Source organism: Anastrepha obliqua, chromosome 2 (assembly GCF_027943255.1).
Source record: "Anastrepha obliqua isolate idAnaObli1 chromosome 2, idAnaObli1_1.0, whole genome shotgun sequence".
In the NCBI taxonomy this organism is placed as follows: Eukaryota; Metazoa; Arthropoda; class Insecta; order Diptera; family Tephritidae; genus Anastrepha; species Anastrepha obliqua.
This window is the reverse complement of record NC_072893.1, coordinates 133,091,117-133,109,304: the sequence shown is the minus strand read 5'-3', so window position 1 is coordinate 133,109,304 and position 18,188 is coordinate 133,091,117. Positions and strand designations below refer to the sequence as shown.

Below are 18,188 nucleotides of genomic sequence, written 5' to 3'. Positions count from 1 at the left end.
TCCGGTGTTGCGGCGTTCAAAAAGTGGAACAACACGTCCTTGAATCAAATATGAAATTCAATTTCTATTGATTCTGATTCGGAAATGTCGAATAAGTAACGGAAATGTGATTCGATTAGAAGAGGCTGTAATTTATTTTAATCGTTCGAGCATTGATTTTTGTTTTTGTTTTTTTGTTTTTTGTTTTTTTTTTATTTTTTGTTTTGTAATTTCTGTATGTAAGTATGTATTGGACCTTCACCTAGAATCTAAGACTTTTCACTACATCCCTTCAATTTTAGAAATTTCCCTATTTATTGTTTTAATAAAATTGTTTAAGTTGCCATTCGGCTACAGCAGCCGCATAAATCAATCTATGAAATGCTGCTGATAGTTTTTTTTTTAATATTTACTTTGAAGTTCGCACAATAAAATTGTATTTTTAAAGCATTGCTTGTAAATAATGAAATTACAAGGATAATTGCTTGATTATCTTTTAATAAAAGTGTCTATATACACACATACATGCACACATTCTTGCGTTATGTTCATTTTTACGACAGCGCTGCGAAATAGTTTTAATTGGCTAGCAACAAAATTCATAAAATTTAAAATACACATTTCTGGCTTGATGGTTGGCAGACCGAGGCGTTAAAATTTTATGACAAAAACAAAATAAATAAATTTACGATTTTTTATACAATTTTTTTAAGTTTAAAATTTATTTTTGGTTTTTATTTCTAAAAATATCATAGAATTCGCTTCCCTCCAATCCGGGAACCTGCACTTTCTTCAAAACAAGAAACCTATGAAACCGGAATTCTCACACTTATGACAGTTTGTGAAAATGTATTAGTTTTCGGACTTTTATGAAGCTATGTGACTTGAAACCACCATTTTTTAAGATTGATTGTAATCTGACATGAGCTTCTGGAAGCAGAAAGCAGATACAAATTGCATAAGTCAACATTCTTGACAAAAATTGTCGAATTTTAAACAAACTGTTTCAAATACAGTGAGATTATAAAAAAAAAACAACTAAAATAAACATAAAGTCTTTTCAAGAATAAGAATTCATTATTACACCAAGCAATACGTGCTCAAGAATTAGTAGAGGCACTAAGTTGGGAAGCACTGTTTCATGCAGCTGATTTCCCAGACGTACCGCCAACTGACAACTGACTCGTTTGCTAAGAAAATTGTGAAAAATCACCTAGTGACTGGTTTGGCTCAAGCCATGCAGAATTTTTAGGCGGGGCATTTAGTTGTGAAGAAGCTGTATAACTGATAATGGGCGATATGTGCTGAGACATGAACCAGAAACTGATCGACGTAGATTAGCATAGATGAATGTTAAGAACTCACCACTCTTAATAACATTTTTTGCTACCGTTTTCGAATAATAAGCATACGCTTTTGAAATAAAAAAAATCCGTTTTCATGGGCATAAGCGTAGTTTTCTATATAACGTGGAAACTTCGCAGGAAAGTTTATCTAATTCTGAGATTTTCAGTTTTTCGTACGTCTTGCTTTCTGAAATGCTCATAGTAAAAACGCAAAAATGTCCAGCAAAATGCATATTTCACTAGTGATTGGTTCAACTAAAGATTGCATAATCTGCTTAGTACTAACAGAAATTAATGCATTGAAAATTTACCATCCCCATTAATTGAAGGTATTTTGAAAGGTCTACTTTAGGTAGCACTAGAAGAGAAATTAGCAAAATAAATTAAACAGAAATCTATCCCTTTGAAACTTAAAAGAAATGATTGAACATCTAACGGGTGATCAATCATGAGGTGCTTTTTTCAATAGTTAAAAAAAAACAAAAATGTAAATTATGTTCAAAACCTTTATTTATCATTTGAAAGGACATTCTTTGACATTTACTTTTTGAATATGACTTCATTCAAATGTTGGCCGCAACTACGCTTAAGGTGGTCCATTCTGAAGGTCCAATTTTCAATCACTCGTTCGAGCATTTCGACTGGTATGTCGTGAATAACACGCGTAATGTTGGATTCCAGAGCTTCAATCGTAGCTGGTTTATCAGCATAGACCTTGGACTTCACGAATCCCCAAAGAAAAAAGTCCAAAGGTGTGATATCACAAGATCTTGGTGGCCAACTCACAGGTCCTAATCGTGAAATCAGCTGCTCTCCGAAATGACTTCTCAATAAAGTCATTGTTTCACGAGCTGTATGGCAAGTGGCTCTGTCTTGTTGAAACCAAATGTCGTAGAGATCATTAGATTCAATTTCAGGTAGCAAAAAGTCCGATATCATGGTACGGTAGCGAGCACCATTCACAGTTACGTTGCGGCCATCATCATTTTTGAAAAAATATGGACCGATGATTCCACCAGCCCATAAACCACACCAGACCGTTGTTTTCTCTGGGTGTAAAGGTAGCTCTTGAACCTGTTCTGGTTGCTCTTCATCCCAAATACGGCAATTTTGCTTATTGACGTAACCATTGAGCCAGAAATGCGCCTCATCGCTGAACAAAATTTTGCTCGAAAATAGCGGATCTTCTTCAATCTTTTCAAGAGCCCAATCAGCAAAACGGTGACGTGCAGGAAGGTCATTTGGCTTTAGTTCTTGTACGAGCTGTATTTTGTATGCTTTTAAATGAAGATCCTTCCGTAAAATTGACCAAGTTGTTCCATACGACAGTCCAAGTTACTGAGAACGGTGCCGAATCGATTCATCGCGGTTTTCACGTACACTCTCTGCTACTGCCGCTATATTCTCAATGCTTCTTGCTGGACGTGGTCTATTCGGTCGAGAATTATCCACCAATGAATATTCGAATTCAAATTTGTTGATGGTATGTCGAATAGTGTTTAAGGCAGGCCGATTATGTTGACCATAATGCGGTCTAAGCGCACGAAAAACATTTGTCACAGAACGCTGATTTTCATAATACAGTTGAACAATTTGTAGACGTTGTTGCGGTGTGAGTCTTTCCATGAATCCTCTGCAAAAAGATCCTTTGAATCCTCTGCAAAAAGATCCAAAACCTATTAAATAGGCACAAATTCTGCTATTGGACAAACATTTCAACGATCAGCTCTGTGGTATTACAAAATTTCCAGGCCATCACTATCTGAGAGTGCTTCCACTTCTAATTTGCGACTATTGCTGAGTAGGCGTTGTGAACTACATCTACATGACAGCCCACAACATCCAATACCAACTGAAACTCTAAGATTACTCTCTCCACATGCTGCTGTTTGAAAATGAAAAGATGCTGGCTGTAATTGATACTTGTATCTCACTGATGGTGTCAATATATGAGACTAGTTCGTCTTATAATACACCGACTGGTTTAAAAAGAACAGTGGGCTCATTTAGACCGTTGCCGATCCATTGTGAAACCACACCGAGGGTACTTTAGTCATAAAATCTAACTTTGAAATTAGCTAAAAATGCCATACCCACTTTCATTCTAGTTTGCGAAAATATAGCAGCGTACGGAGAAAACTTCTTCTTAAGGCCTTTTTTGAGCGGCATAGCCCCTTCTTAGCAGAATATTATGAAGATTAATTTATGCCAGTAATACCAGTGGAAAATCTATATGTTTTCTCACAATTTAGTGATGTGGACCTAAACTGAGGATCGCTGCTAGCTCCTGTTAGCCCGATTTGAATTTTATTTATTTCATCCAGTGTCTGCGTTTTTTCTCTCTGTTGAGATGCTCAGATTTCATTCAAATTGCATTCTTCTTCTGCAATTATTTTACAATTTACTCACCGCTTTTTTTAATATTCTAAAATTAACTCGCTTACTCCATCTATCGCGAATCGGTTATCTACAGCAGGAATGTCGTAAGTAAATCTTACGTTTTTTGTTTGTTTGTTGTTTGCTGATGGGGGGGGGGGGAAACTAGTACTCTATTGCTAGAACCAGTTGCAGAGTTCAGCAACACAGTTCGTTTGCTATGACTCACCTTCCACTTATTTGCGAACGTAAAAGTACTTACACACTTACTCGTATACTTCTATTTACATATGCAAATATTCATATGTAATCGGTCTAATCGGGCGGTACTAAAGCTACAAGAAAGCGCTGAAAATAAATATGATGCAAAATGTTGAAAAATCAGCGGAAAATTTAGATACGCATCAAAAAGTAACCAGATGTTTTCATGAATTAGGCCATTGTTGAAAATATTTTTAAAATAATAGAACATCCGTTTAAAAAAAAAAGCTTTAGCTGAGACTCAATTTTCTGGGTAAGCATAAAATTAAGGGAACTCGCTTTTAAATATATGCCGACTGTTTGATTTAGAGACCTTCTGCGGGGCAGCTTGAGCTATACGGCAGAACTAATGAGAAAATGAGTAGAGTTAAAATATTAATAGGAATATTCTCAATTCGTCGCCCTTTTGGAATAATTTGAAGGTAATGAAAAAATCTAAATGATTTTTAACTCTTGCTCGAGTAGTCACTGAACAACTTTTAGAACGCACTCTTACTGGTTATCTTATAGAGAAGATGGGGTCTTAATGGTGCAGACGTTTGCTTGCTTCCGTGCCGTCATATTTCTGAGAAAATTAAGGCTTGAATATTACACCATAATAACCATATATTGGTTAAGTCTTAAGGTCCAGTGATTACGATCGAATCGCAAATTATTCTGAGTTAAGCTGATAAAAATTTCTACTCGGGGGTTCTTGGGGTCGCTGACTACAAATCGATGCAAATTTTTCTTAGTTCAAAATCGTGGTAATCAGTGACTCAAAAATATCAAAATACCAGCTTGATGGCCTTATTGTTTAAATATTTACCTTTGAAATATTTCATTTCTGCAACCACGAGAAAATATATACAATTAGAATTAGATTTTTAATAAGTTTCAGCACAATTTTCTTAAGGAAATAGGCTATAATTTTATATATTTTCTTGTTACTAATACACACAAGCTCCTTCCCTTCATTACCAACGTAGTTTTTGATATATCTAATTTCTTTCTTTCACAAAACCAAAAAAAAAAAAAAAACAAAATAAAACCCGAAAATGTTTCTTTAATTCATTTTGCATATCACAATCACTTACCTTAGCCGTTGCGGTATGGTAGGTGACACATGTGGCATGCAATATCAGCAGCACGGCCACCACTTTGAAAATCATCGAGGCAATCCTCGCGGACGTCCCACTTTGGGGTACTTGAGACCCCATTTTGCTTTTCGCCGTCTGTATGCGGTCGGTTGATTGTGTGCGTGAATATTTTCACTTGGAAAATTTAATGTCAACGCCAAATGAAATTTTAAAAGTATTTGAAAAATAATGCAAACTAAAAATTTTAATAAACAAAAGTTGGCGCGACGTGCTTGAAACTTTTGCTAGTTTTTTTAATCCTCTTTTGCTTTTATTTGTTTATGACTGCAAAAACTACAAGTAAATTCTGAAATAGTGAGACATTTGTTGTTGTTTTTTGGGTTTGTTTCTACAAATTATGTAATTTGCTTTTCTGTATGGCACTTGTGAAGAACTGCAAACATAAAAAAATGCACAACAGTTTAGTAATTTTTGTTGTTGTTTCAATATTTTTATGTGTGTGTTTTTTATTGTCGTATTTATTTTGCTTTGTGTTTTGAAATATGATTTTTCGATGCTTTAGCGCTTTTAGGCATTTCAGTCAGATCGTTTCGCGCGAATCGCGTTTTGTTTGATTTTCATATATTTCATTTAAATTTCTATTTTATGCGGCCGTTCGGGTTTTTGTAGTTGTGCTAGTGGTGGAGGTGCGGGTGGGCGGCGGAGCCATTGTTGCGCTTCAGCTCAGCAGAAAACAATGAAAACGACGAAGAAAAGGCAAGGCAACGAAGGCAAATGAAGGAAATGCAAAACATACCAAAAAAAGGAAGCAAACTGCAATGGCACGAATTGTACAGGCACACGTGATTGGCTTGGCGAATTGGCTGAAATCGGAGCACTTTGCAGCGAAGGTACTTAGAATGCAACAAAAGCAGAAAAGGTATAAAAAGGCAAACAAATACTCGCATTTAGGACGGTGTGTGTGTTCAGCGGGAAAAGGTAAAAGTTATTTACACAATTGGTGGGGGAAAATATGGGAATTCGCCGAGGTATTGAATAAAAAACTACAGAAATTTTGAAAAGGAAATTAAAAAGCATTCGGTGGAAAACAAATCGGAGAAATCCAGTAATTTCTTTTGATTCATTTTGTTTGATGCATAAAAAATAGCGTACTAATTTAAAAATAAAAAATATTTTCAACTTTTCGTTAAAAAATATGCAAATTTGATGAGATGCTAAAAAATTTTATTTTATTAAAAAAAACTTTTCAAGTGGAGAATAAAATTAAATTTTTTTCAATATTTACTTCCATTATATTCATATAATTTATTTTTCGGTACAAATGTAATTTTTGCATAAGAATGATGCAAAAAAAAATGAGCAAAACTAACAAATAAAAATATTTTTTAAATTTTGCTTAGAAAAGTATGGGAATTTGTCGAAAATCAGAAGAATCAGAAAATTTCCAGATGAGCAATTTTCGTTACAAAAATGGGAACAATCAGACAATTGTCCATAATTATTTTTTATTTATTTTTCCTTTGAAGAAAATTAAAACCAACATTTCTGAATTGTAATTAAAAACTAGATTTTGCTTAGAAAAATATGACAATTCGTCGAAATAATTAATTTTATTTAAACGAAAATTTTGTAGAAGATTTAGTTTTGAAAAAGTTTCTTTTTTTAAACACGTGAACTGATGCAAAATTATTTTGCTTGCATTTGGTTTATTCACTGGGTCTTGTTTCTCAATAAAATACATTTTATAGAGTATAAACAGGGTATAGATATTTTTATTAATATTTTTTTTAGCGAGCAGGTTGCAATTTTTTAGTACATATCATATTTTTATTATTTGAGATTGTATTCATACTAAAAAAATTTTTATGAAGCATGTGTGAGTTTTCTTGGAAATATTTTTATAGATATTTTTCATAAAATTAAGAAAAAATTATTTTTTTTAGAATCGAAGAAATGTCAAAATAATAAAAATTAATAATTAATATTTTTTAATGAATAAAGTTTTTCTGGCAAAAATATAGTGAAATTCGGCATAAAGGAATAAATTATTATGAAGAGAGTGTGCTTAGAAAAATTCCAGTTGAGAATTTTTTGTTAAAATAATTGAGTGGAATTAGAAAATTTACGTTGTTCAAAAAACCGAAACTGACTTCTAGTATTTCAATCTCTTTACTATTTAAAAAAAAATAAACAAAAAGCCAAAATTTCAGGAAGAAAAATATTTTGAATTAAAAACGAATTTAAAAAATTTTGAATTGAAAAACCATAAAATTAAAAAAATTTAATTTTTTTTAGAAATTTGCGAAAACATTTTTAAATTTGAATTCAAATAAGAAGTTTCAGGAAACTATTCACTACCACTGAGTTATTGAATTAAAATTTAAATTTTGTAATTGTTTCCATAAAAAATATGTTTTCAAATTAATGGCAAGTAACTAATTTCGTAATCTGTATCTGCACTCAAAAAATAATCATAAAATGTTTACTATGTATTTCACTGTCAATGCTATTTTAGCTGTTTATCATACACACACAAACGTCTTTTGAAAATTTTCATCCGAAATGCGCCTTCGTCCACAACACCAAAACCACTTTCCTGCCTTTCCACATAGCATAAAAAAATTGCAAAAAGTATATCACAACTCCCACCTACCCACACAAACACACTTGCGGCGCACGTCCGAATCGCGCAGCCCGTTCGCGGATTAAAGTCAAAAAGAATGCGATCGCACACGCTCATATCCTGTCCCGACGATGTATCCTGCGAAAGACTTAATCCAGGCGGTAATGCGCAACAAAGCTATGCGGATTAACGCCACTAATTCCTGTGTCACGTACGCTGACTTTTGCAGGACACAGTAACTAGAACAACTATAACCGTTTGATTTTTGTTACTGCTAATGTGTTTTTTGTTGGTGAATTCCAAAAGCCAATAATTCCCTAAAAATGTACCAAGATCCCACACAGTCCTCGCAAGTTGAGATTTGTGTGACTGAAATGCCAACTAACCACCACAAGCGAACCGTAATTGACGTCCGTACCGCACGACGGCGCACAACCGAATGTAGCTCAAGACTTCCTTTTCGGCTTCGTCGGACTCGATGTCGATGTCGATGTAGCGCTGCTGGCGTCGTCACTGTCGCTTGCGCTGGCGTTGGTGGAACGAGGAATACTCCGGTCGGACGGTCGGCCGGTTGCGTTGTGCAAATCACGAGAGATAATAATACTAATGTACTGCTATCACCGCTGCTGCTGCTTCTTCTTCATCTAGTTCTTCTCCTTCTTTTTCTTCTTCTATTTGTGCGCTTTCTTGTGCTTATGCTTCGCCTGCTTGCTGTGTTTGTTCTCGCTGCTCCCCACACTTGCGTTGTATGTTCGCTACAATTCAACTTAACCGCAGGAATATGTCTAAGGCACACACACCCACATACATACACTCACACACTGATGCACTGATAGCGCTACACCGGCAGAGTACATATTTCACATAACCCGCACACGAGCAGTCGAAAGAGCGTCCGAAGGCGCGCGTGTTTATTTTTTCATTTGTATGTTGAGAGGAGCTTTTTTCTAACCAGCCCAAAAATTGTCAGACGACGACAACGACGGCCATCCACAGACTGATTATAGCGAGGCAGGCAATAACAGTCATTGGCAGGCAACAACGGTGGCGGCCACATCAACAGCACTACACAGCGCTATGAGCATACAGCAGCAACAAAAGCAACAAATCAGTGACAACAACCGGGTAACACCGCAGACTGACTGAATGACGCGAGTCGCTGCGACGCGACGAAAACGAAGCAAGAAGTCAACTCAAGTCGGCAGTTAACGCAATCATGGAAAACTAACACAACAACAACAACAACAACGGTGTATATGATTTGAACAAAAAAACAAAACAAAACTGAAACAAAAAGCGTCACTCTCGACGTTGTCGTTGGTGATATCGACCGCAAAGCCGGTTGACAGTATTCCAAGACGCCGGCAACAACCGTAGCAGTAACAACAACTACACAAAACAAAAACAAAAAAGTAAGAGAGGAAAGCAACAGCTGATAGCAAAGCTTAAGTGTGGAAATAAAACTGGGACTAGAGTTAGAGTTCAAAAGGCTCGTGCAAAAGAATAAAACAAAGCTCTTTTTGATAAAAAAAAACTTTTTTTTTCTGAAAAAACGTTTAGGAAAAATTTAAATCCAATTTTTCATACATACACATGTTTCAAAAAGCTACTACCACTGACTACAAGAAAAAAATTATTACGTCATTGGGCTCATGCGTGACATCTTCAAAAATAATTATATCTAATCTAAAACAAAAAAATTATGAATTATTCCCAAGTCATTATTCCCATAGCGTCCCTCCACATTTCCGGCAAAAGTGTCACATTTCGACCTTTTTATTATTTAATGAAAATAAAAAATCAAAACACGAACTAACTTTAAAAGAGTCCAAAAGTCATCATACGACACGGTGCGCATTTAACTACTGATATGTAAACACGTTTCACTTAGCACACTGCCCCTTCTCCCTCGCTCTCTTTTTGTTCTTTTTGTTTCTCTGCAATGCAAAGCGCCCAGCATAAATGCCGGCTAACCGCGTGTAGCTAATTGTTTTTGATTTACTGAGCGCATATCGATGTACACTTGCCCACAAAGAGAGAACCACGACTCACATTCACGCTAGCGTATACTCGCAGTCTGCTATTTGCTAGTCGAGAAGTGATCGAAGACAATCAATACACCCTTACAGGTAAATGCAATAGTTGTTTGTGGTGTAGAGGTGAGAATACTGGAAGTATTATTCTGAGAGAATAGCAGAGATGTGTAGCAAACTAAGAGCACTTATGTCAAAAACGCTAGGTTTAGAGATGGAACAGTTGGGAAGCTTCATGTTTTTTCTGTGATAATAGTGTAAAGTAAAGATTTCGCACTAAAAGGGTGTAGTATGGGGTGGGTAGATCCTCTTGTAATCAACGGAGGAATATTAAATATGCCATAGCCGTAGCAAGTTACCTATGGAATAGAAAAGTTACTCTCACACTTTACATTCTATTATAAGAGGCTCATATGTTCCCTTACATATTACATACACTACGTCGGATCCTTTATTAGATGTTTGGTCGAGTCCAATTTGTGAAGTGCGGTAAACAATGGGAAGTCTCCAAGTTTATTTCTGCCAACCAAATGTCCCCATAAGATAAAATAAATATATATTAAACGAGATGAAAGGTCACCACCAAAGGTCACTTGGCGCGTACCTACGGGATCAATTTTCAGGGCTTGCCAAGATTAAGAGGACGTGGAATCGTTCTAATATTTTATGCGTCGGTGTCTAGGGCTGCTTTCAAATTTCTCAAATATTTGTCCTTTCGCTTTAGGATTACGCAAAACGTTACTAAATCTCCCAGAACTCACAAAGGTATTCCTAATTGGCAATTATGGATCACAGTGATGCTCAGAAAATCTTAACTTATTCAAAAGGAGATTGTAAATATTTAAATAAACCTTTTTTTAATTTTAGTGCATGCAGATGAAATATATCATGAGTCCAGGGCTTAAATCAGCAAGAAGGCCTATGGTAACTTTTGTCGCAAGGAATAAGGCAATACAAAACAACAGTTGATGGGACAGTACAATACGACTATTCTTCTCGATGCATTTTCTTTGAGCATTGCATTTAAATCCGAAACACGAACGACCTTCGTGCCGCCAATCGCTTAAACTTGTCAAGGGTGATGGATTAGAGAGACTGGTGACGGATTAAGTTGGAATCCTAGGACCTAAACACCTACTTTTATACAATGAAAGGCCTCAAACTTCGATTCAAATAATCTAAGAAATTCATATGAGAAAGTTATTGAAGAAGAAGAAAGTTATTTCAACGTGTTTTAAATAATTACCAAAAACATTTAAAAGCAGAGTGATAACGTTTTTTAAAAAGCAAACGGTTTTAAAAGAATTAGGAGTTAACAGCTAAACTCAATATGGCGGAAAAATATGACAATTGAAAACTATAACTAATTCTAGAGAAATTTTGAGTAATTAAAATATTGGATTCAGCACTTTGAATTTCGTGATTTCTGTACATTCCTATTAAGATGGGAAGATACTTGTAAATCGTTAGACCTTAGCTTCTTAACACCAATCATCCTGAAAGTTGCACATGATGAGTTTCCGTAGACCTCTCACAGAGAGATCGAAATTAGCCTTCTTCCCTCTCACGTTTAGAAAACTCACCGATCGCTCACTCTATGAGGAGTCACCTATCAATCATTCAACAAATGCTGCCTGGGTTGACTTCGACAATGGTTTACAACATGTATTTTTCTCTTTTGGGTATTCACATAACCTGCTCCTCTTGGCTTTCGAGTAGTGAACGGAAAGCAATCAGCCTCCCGCGCATTGTAAATTTCTCTCTCAGTCTCATTGTTTTTGTTCTACGCTCGCACTGACCTCCTATTGACTAAATAACGTAACAACAGGACCATGTTAAGGGCTAAAACTAACTAAGCGTCGGCACAAAAATGAATAGTAAAAGCAACAACAAACATGTCGACGCAGCGGCGACAGTATTTTCGTACTCTCTGTCGATACCCGTCCGCAATGCAGGCCGTCAGCGTCGCAGGCCGTCGGGCGTGTTGGTATGCCGGTAGGCATATAGCAAAAGTAACAATAACAGCAACAACAATGACAAACACGAAAAGCGGGAATCCGTATTGCACACAAAAGCAAAGCGATGATTTTTACCTTTTTGTTTTGGTTTTGCTTTTCCGCTCCACCACAAATTCGCCACGCTTGGCTCAGAGTTCAGTGTTGTGAGGCAACTTCATAGGGCCAACGGAAGAAGCAGCAGTGCGCATGAGGCAAGGTGAGCCGGTGGATGGTGGTTAATGATGTGAGAATAAACAAAAAAGCAAAAACAAACAAAATAGGCGCGAACTTAACGTTGAAGAAACTAAATAATAAACCGGTATTGTAAGCAGAAGGCAAACTGCTGACTGGCGACTGGGAATGGTTGTGAGGGAGCGCGCAGAAGGAGGCGTTAGCAAGGCGTGCATAGTGGTAAACAAAAGGCCGAGACCACGCGACAGTCGGCTCAGTAGAATTGAAGTGAAGCAAAAGTCTGGGAATTAGTGTTGGCGAGAAACAGTAAGAGGCCAGCGGATTCGAGGTTTATTGCTAACTAATATTCGTAAGTACTGGGTTTGCTTGTCCGTTGATAGCTTTTTGTTAACTTGTTTGCACTATTTTGCAATGGAGTGGCAATAGCGAAGGTGTCAAAGTCAAAGTTTTTTTGTTGGCGCGTAGTTTCAGCTGAAGCGCAACAAGAGCTGAGGTGAAAACTCACGGGAGCAAGACAAGAAAAATCACTCAGTAAAATGTGGGAAACGATGCGCCTGAGCAGTACGCTTGTGAGTGTACTATTTGTTTGCTGGGGGCGTGGCACTAACACTTTCACAGGAAAGAGGTAAAAAATGCCGCTGGGTGAATGTAAACGCAAATCGCTTGACAAAATGTAAACAAACACGAAATGCGCTTGGAAACTTTTGCATAGACAAGGGGAGGCTCGAAGAAACGCCGTTTGCCTCAGACTTCAGCACAGCGTAGATTTTCTGCCTACATTTTGGAAGAAAAAATACTCAAACGCAAAGTATTTATGTCTCTGTGTGTTTTTACGAGTGGCGTTACTTACATCAAGTGGACAACCACAAGAATGGCGCGGAGCAAACGTTTGGGCGAAGTTGCTGGTGCGAGAGTTGAAGAGCCGCTAAATTAGGTTGGCAAGTAGAAAAACAAAACAACAAAAGCAAAAAGATAAGAGCACAACATTCACAAAGAACCACCAACCATTCATTCGCAAAGAACCACCTAAACAGTGACTCGCAGTCTAAGTGGGAGTGGATGTGGATGACAACACAAACAGCATGAAAATGATATCTAGTAAACAAATAACAGACTTGTTGCAAGCGTTTGAAGTGCAACAAGCTAAAAGCGTGCTGCAACAGTGAAATGCACGTAGTCAAGTGGTCGTCAGCGGCACTGCTGAGGGCAGCGACGACTTATCCACTCTGCTGGCGTCGTTGCCACTGCCTGCTGTTCTATCTGGTATCTGGTATCTGATTTCCATGCTTTTTTACTTTTATTCTGGTTTATGCGCACAAGTGTTGACAGCTTAGCTTTAAGAATATTGACTAAGTACTGTTTTACCTGCTGTTTAAGCGCACGCGCTGCTGGTTGCCACCCACCACCAACAGCCCACACATTTTTCCTATTTATGGGAGATGTAGAGGCCAAAAATAAATAAAATACTCGAAGGAGTTGGTGCCTGAGCAAATAGTAAAAGAAAATAAGTAAAGTAGTTTTGTTGGAAAGAAGACGAAGCCATGCATAGCAGGATTTTAGGCGCTGTAGAGTAGGATATATTATACATGAAATTAGCTGTTTTTATTTTTAACACACTTTTATTAGGACGGGATGTATGTATGTATGTATGTATGTATGTATGCATGTATGTATGTATGTATGTATGTATGTATGTAACGGAATCTTTGAGCTTAATTTTCACTGGCTTCTAAACATCTGATCGACTTGAAATTTTGCACACCTATCAAGGACCGATGACAATGCAATAATTTGATAAAAATTTTCCATTATCCTTATTGGGATTGCCAGGATTAATATTTTCTTTTTTTACCTGTGGGCAAAAAGTAAGGTGAATTTGATTGTAAAATGAAAAATCGTCATTTATTCTTGTAAATCAATTTCATCCCCTTCAAAATAATGCCCTCTCGATGAAATACACTTATGCCAACGAGTTTTCCAATCCCCGAAACATGCCAAATAGTCCATTTCCGGTAGTGGTCTCTTGAGTTTTGGGAATAGCCAGAAGTCACACGGAGCCAAATCAGGCGAATACGGTGGTTGCGGAACGATATGCGTGGAATTTTTGGCGAAATAGTCACGAAGAACGAGTGCAGTGTGAGACATGTGAGATAAATTTTCCATTATCCTTATTAGGACTGCCAGGATTAATATTTTATTTTTTTAACACACTTTTATTAGCTCGGGTTGTATGTATGAATGACTGTAACGGAATCTTTGGGCTTAATTTTCACTGGCTTCTAAAAATCTGATCGACTCGAAACACACAACATAGATGACTAGATGGGAAACTCTTTTTCTCGTGAGAGCGCTGAAAAATGTGCATTTTTTATAACATTTGCCAATATTGCCATACCGGTAGAAACATGAATTGGGTATTTTTTTAAACAAAAATTGGAAATTTTTAGTTTCCACACCACCATTGAGGTTAGTATTTAGTGTGCGGTTGTGTAATAGTATATTACTCGTAAACACCTACATATACTAAAAATAAAAAATAGTTAAAAAAAACTAAAAACACGCTTTTATTGGTAATCGAACTAAAAAGTAGAAAATAAAATATAGCTTAAAAAAACTAAAAAACACGCTTTTATTGCTAATCGAACTAAAAAGTAGAAAATAAATTTTAATGACAAAGGGACCTATAATGAAGTAATAGCAAATCGAAGGATCAGTCATAGTCAACTACCTCAGAACAGAATTATAACAAAAATTAAGACACAAATAGAGTAATTCAAATTAGAATTAAAAGCGAGGGATGCTTGATATAGTAAATATTACAATCATTCTATTGGCAACTACCTATGTACAGAGGGTTATGAAAGTGAAGCAAAATGCATCCCACGCTTTTAACTCTAATTTGAATTACTCTATTTGTGTCTTAATTTTTGTTATAATTCTGTTCTGAGGTAGTTGACTATGACTGATCCTTCGATTTGCTATTACTTCATTATAGGTCCCTTTGTCATTAAAATTTATTTTCTACTTTTTAGTTCGATTAGCAATAAAAGCGTGTTTTTTAGTTTTTTTAAGCTATATTTTATTTATAAGGGTGATAAGCTGAAAAAAGGGACCACGAGATAGAAAAAATGTGCTGTTAAACAAGGTAAGTTTCCTTAAACAAATATATTATTTAAATTATACGCGTGCATAAAGAGTTGCGCATAGTTTGAGCGATTTCTGCTCTATTTAGATGATGAAATTATCCGAGAGAAATCAAATCGGTACTGGCTTATCTATAGTTCCCAGGGAGTGCATAAATGCTTCCCTACCGGTCTGATTCTACGATTTTCATGATTTTATGATGCTTCCGGCCTACCAGAGCGTGCCTCATTTTAGTCGTCCATATCACCAGAATTGAATCATTGGAATTAGCGCTTTGTTCTTGCATTCGTTACTGTACCGGCTGCATACACAATACAAATTTCGTTGGCCTCCAGCTTCGCCTTTTCAGCTTTGGTGTATTAGTACTGAACAAAGCAGCGATTTTTCTCTTTTTCTACCTTTATTTTTTAACGGTGTAACACACAACTGGTCTCATTGAACAACCACTTTTTTGCATTTTGTATTCTCTCCAATGCTCCAATGTTATGCAGCCCTAGTGACATATGGCTCACGTAATATAATACATCTAGCGGAAAATAGGCACCACTTTTGACTTCACCAAAATTAATCTCCAATTGCACATTTAGAGGGTCTAAACGACTAACCAGCAACATCAATTAAAAACTATTTGGGTGACCTTCGTTAAGCAATTCAATAATCCAGAAGCCATGAAAAATCAACGAGCAGACACTGACTTACTTTTTGAGTAGTCAACTGTGATTTTTGTGGCGCCCTCGTAGTTCCGCAATGCCACAACTAATTACCTGCGCCAGAGAGTCAATGGGCTTACGTAACTTCAATATTTAGTAATGCAGAGAGTTAAAAGATAATGTAAAATATGTTATTTATATTTTTCAAACGCGGCCTATCAGCCGCACATCACTTCGCCTCATCGACTCAATGGTGCACCATAAAGTAGATTTCGTTTTTAATCCACAAATTTCGCATTATTTCTATCCGCCATTAAACAGCCCACACAATTGTCGTTTTAGTGTTAGTGCTTTTCCAGCTAAACGCTGCAGCTGCTGCTCACTCACTCATTCACCTAAATGAATCACCCACCGTGGTGTGCGACGTGTCACCCTTGCCCGCCTATTCATCGCTTCCATTTCTTTTGTGCCAGCAGCATGGAAATTGGCTGTGGGGAATCTTTATATGCACAGATGTTTGTAAATTCATTTGCTTCTTTTCTTTAAAAATTAATTCACTCGCGCACTGTTTTGTAAATTTAATGCTTTATCTCGTTTTGCTTGTTTGTAAATAATTTGCTTCGCTCTTTAACTGACTGGCTACATACATACATACATCATACGGCGCTGTGTGTATTTGTGTCGCACAATTTTCATTTTGGAGATATCATTCCCGATATTAGAGATGGGCTCATATTTGGAAGCTTCGGTGCATTTTTTGGGGATTTCTGCCTCTGAGTCGCCTTGGTGCGCATTACACCATGATTAATGGGTCCTTCCATACATTTGTGAGTGTGTGTGTGCCTGCGTGTGTGTTATTTCATACAAATGCGTTCGGCTTAGATGGCATCATATTTCGATTTTTAATGTTCACCAAAATCGTTGGCGAGTTTTAATTTGCCAGAAAGATTTGGTTGGCGTCGAAATTTGCAAACTTTTATTGACACTTTATTAGAATTTATAGTAGTAAGTTGAAAGCAAATGGAAGTGCAATTGAATTTGTGGCGAAGTAATTGATGGGGTGCCAGACGGTGATATGTATCAGATAAAGTAGATGAAGCAGCAATGGGAGAATAAAAATGCGCTAAAATGCAAATGTGGTATGAATTTGGTGACTTATTGGCAATCAGAAAAAAAAAAATCAAAAGAAAAGTGGTGCAATTATCAGAGAATTACGGTAAAAAAATAATAAACAACTTTTGCCCAGATATTCAAAACTATGAACATTTAAAAGAGAAAGCTTAATTTTGGCTGAAATTTAGTTTTCCGAAAGTTATCGAAATTTTTGAAACACGAGTTTAAAAAATCTGTAGTAAAAGTTTGAGGAGAATTCATGCCTATTTAGAAGAAGAGCAGGAAAATGGAAACATTTTAACCCGAGTCCTTCCTGTACGTAGAACCTGCTGTCAAGGGAATGTCTATTGCTAAGTGGTATTCAGTATTTGCTTTTATACTCCATTTTAGCTCCAATTTCACAGATCCCCATATTATTAAGCTACTTTTTACGTGGCTCGTGCGCTTCAAGCTGAAATATGCTTCTTTTATCTGAAGACCACATTACTAGGCTCGAGCGGGTTCAAAAACATTTGTACATTTTCTCTTCGATCGTTGAGTTCTACCATTTCAATTTCCACATCCACTAAATGTGCATGATTAGCTTAAAATCTCTGAGAAGCAGCACCTTTGGTTTAGACATTATTAAGGGTGTAATTGACCGCCATACCCGCTCGACTGCACTCTTTCCTTTATTCCAGTACCCTCCAAAATAGTCATAATTTTTACACATAGTGTGTCCGAATTCTATTCTCGGATTTCTCTCTTCTAATGCAGATTTCTAGAGCCTTGAGCGAATTCAATATTCTCTCAAATTTTGTAGCCAAAATTTTTTCAGGTTGAATGCTTCATTTATTAAGAAATAAAAGGTATTAATTCAAGTTTACAAATATAACCAAAAATTGTATAAAGCCAATTTTGAAAATGTTTCATACTAAAAAATTTGTTTATGTTTTTTTATTTTTTTTATTATATCTAAAATTTATGTTATTTTAACTTTACTATGCTTAAACATTATTTTATATACGGTATTTATATTTTTTTTTATTTTTTCATCTAAAATTTATGTTTTTTAGCTTCAATATAAGCAATTATTTCTTAATTTTAATTGTAATTAAAAAACAAAAATTATCTAAAATATTTATTTAATTATATTCTTTACAATAAATTTTTTTTTTTTTTAATATTTCTTTTCAATTGTAGCTTCACTTAAAATTATTTCTTGATATATAAATATTGTGAAAAGAGTTTTAATTTAGTTAAATTTAGATATTTCTAATTATCTTCAAACACTAAACTGGTTTTCACACATTTTATTTTAATTTATTTTACTGATTTTCCTTATTGTCATTTCCCTATTGCCAACTGCCGAAGTATGGTAGGTAAATGTAATGATGATATTTGAAAAGTGAAAAA

The 18,188-nt window shown here is 35.9% G+C and overlaps 1 protein-coding gene across 29 annotated transcripts in view; it reads right to left on the bottom strand.

The window, feature by feature from the left end:
• The window catches only part of LOC129237214 (basement membrane-specific heparan sulfate proteoglycan core protein), a 211,020-nt gene extending 202,528 nt beyond the window's left edge, over positions 1-8,492 (bottom strand). For 18 of the 29 annotated variants that reach the window (XM_054871768.1, XM_054871769.1, XM_054871770.1 and 15 more), the window contains exons 1-2: positions 7,994-8,108; positions 5,039-5,474 (exon numbers count right to left, since the gene is read on the bottom strand). In XM_054871768.1, coding sequence (XP_054727743.1) covers positions 5,039-5,161 — 123 coding nt within the window. In that variant the 5' untranslated portion in view covers positions 5,162-5,474; positions 7,994-8,108. Of the gene's footprint in view, positions 1-5,038; positions 5,475-7,993; positions 8,199-8,476 lie in introns of those variants that run through there. The other 11 variants (XM_054871750.1, XM_054871759.1, XM_054871760.1 and 8 more) reach the window with 9 other exon arrangements.
• Positions 8,493-18,188: the final 9,696 nt, after the last annotated feature.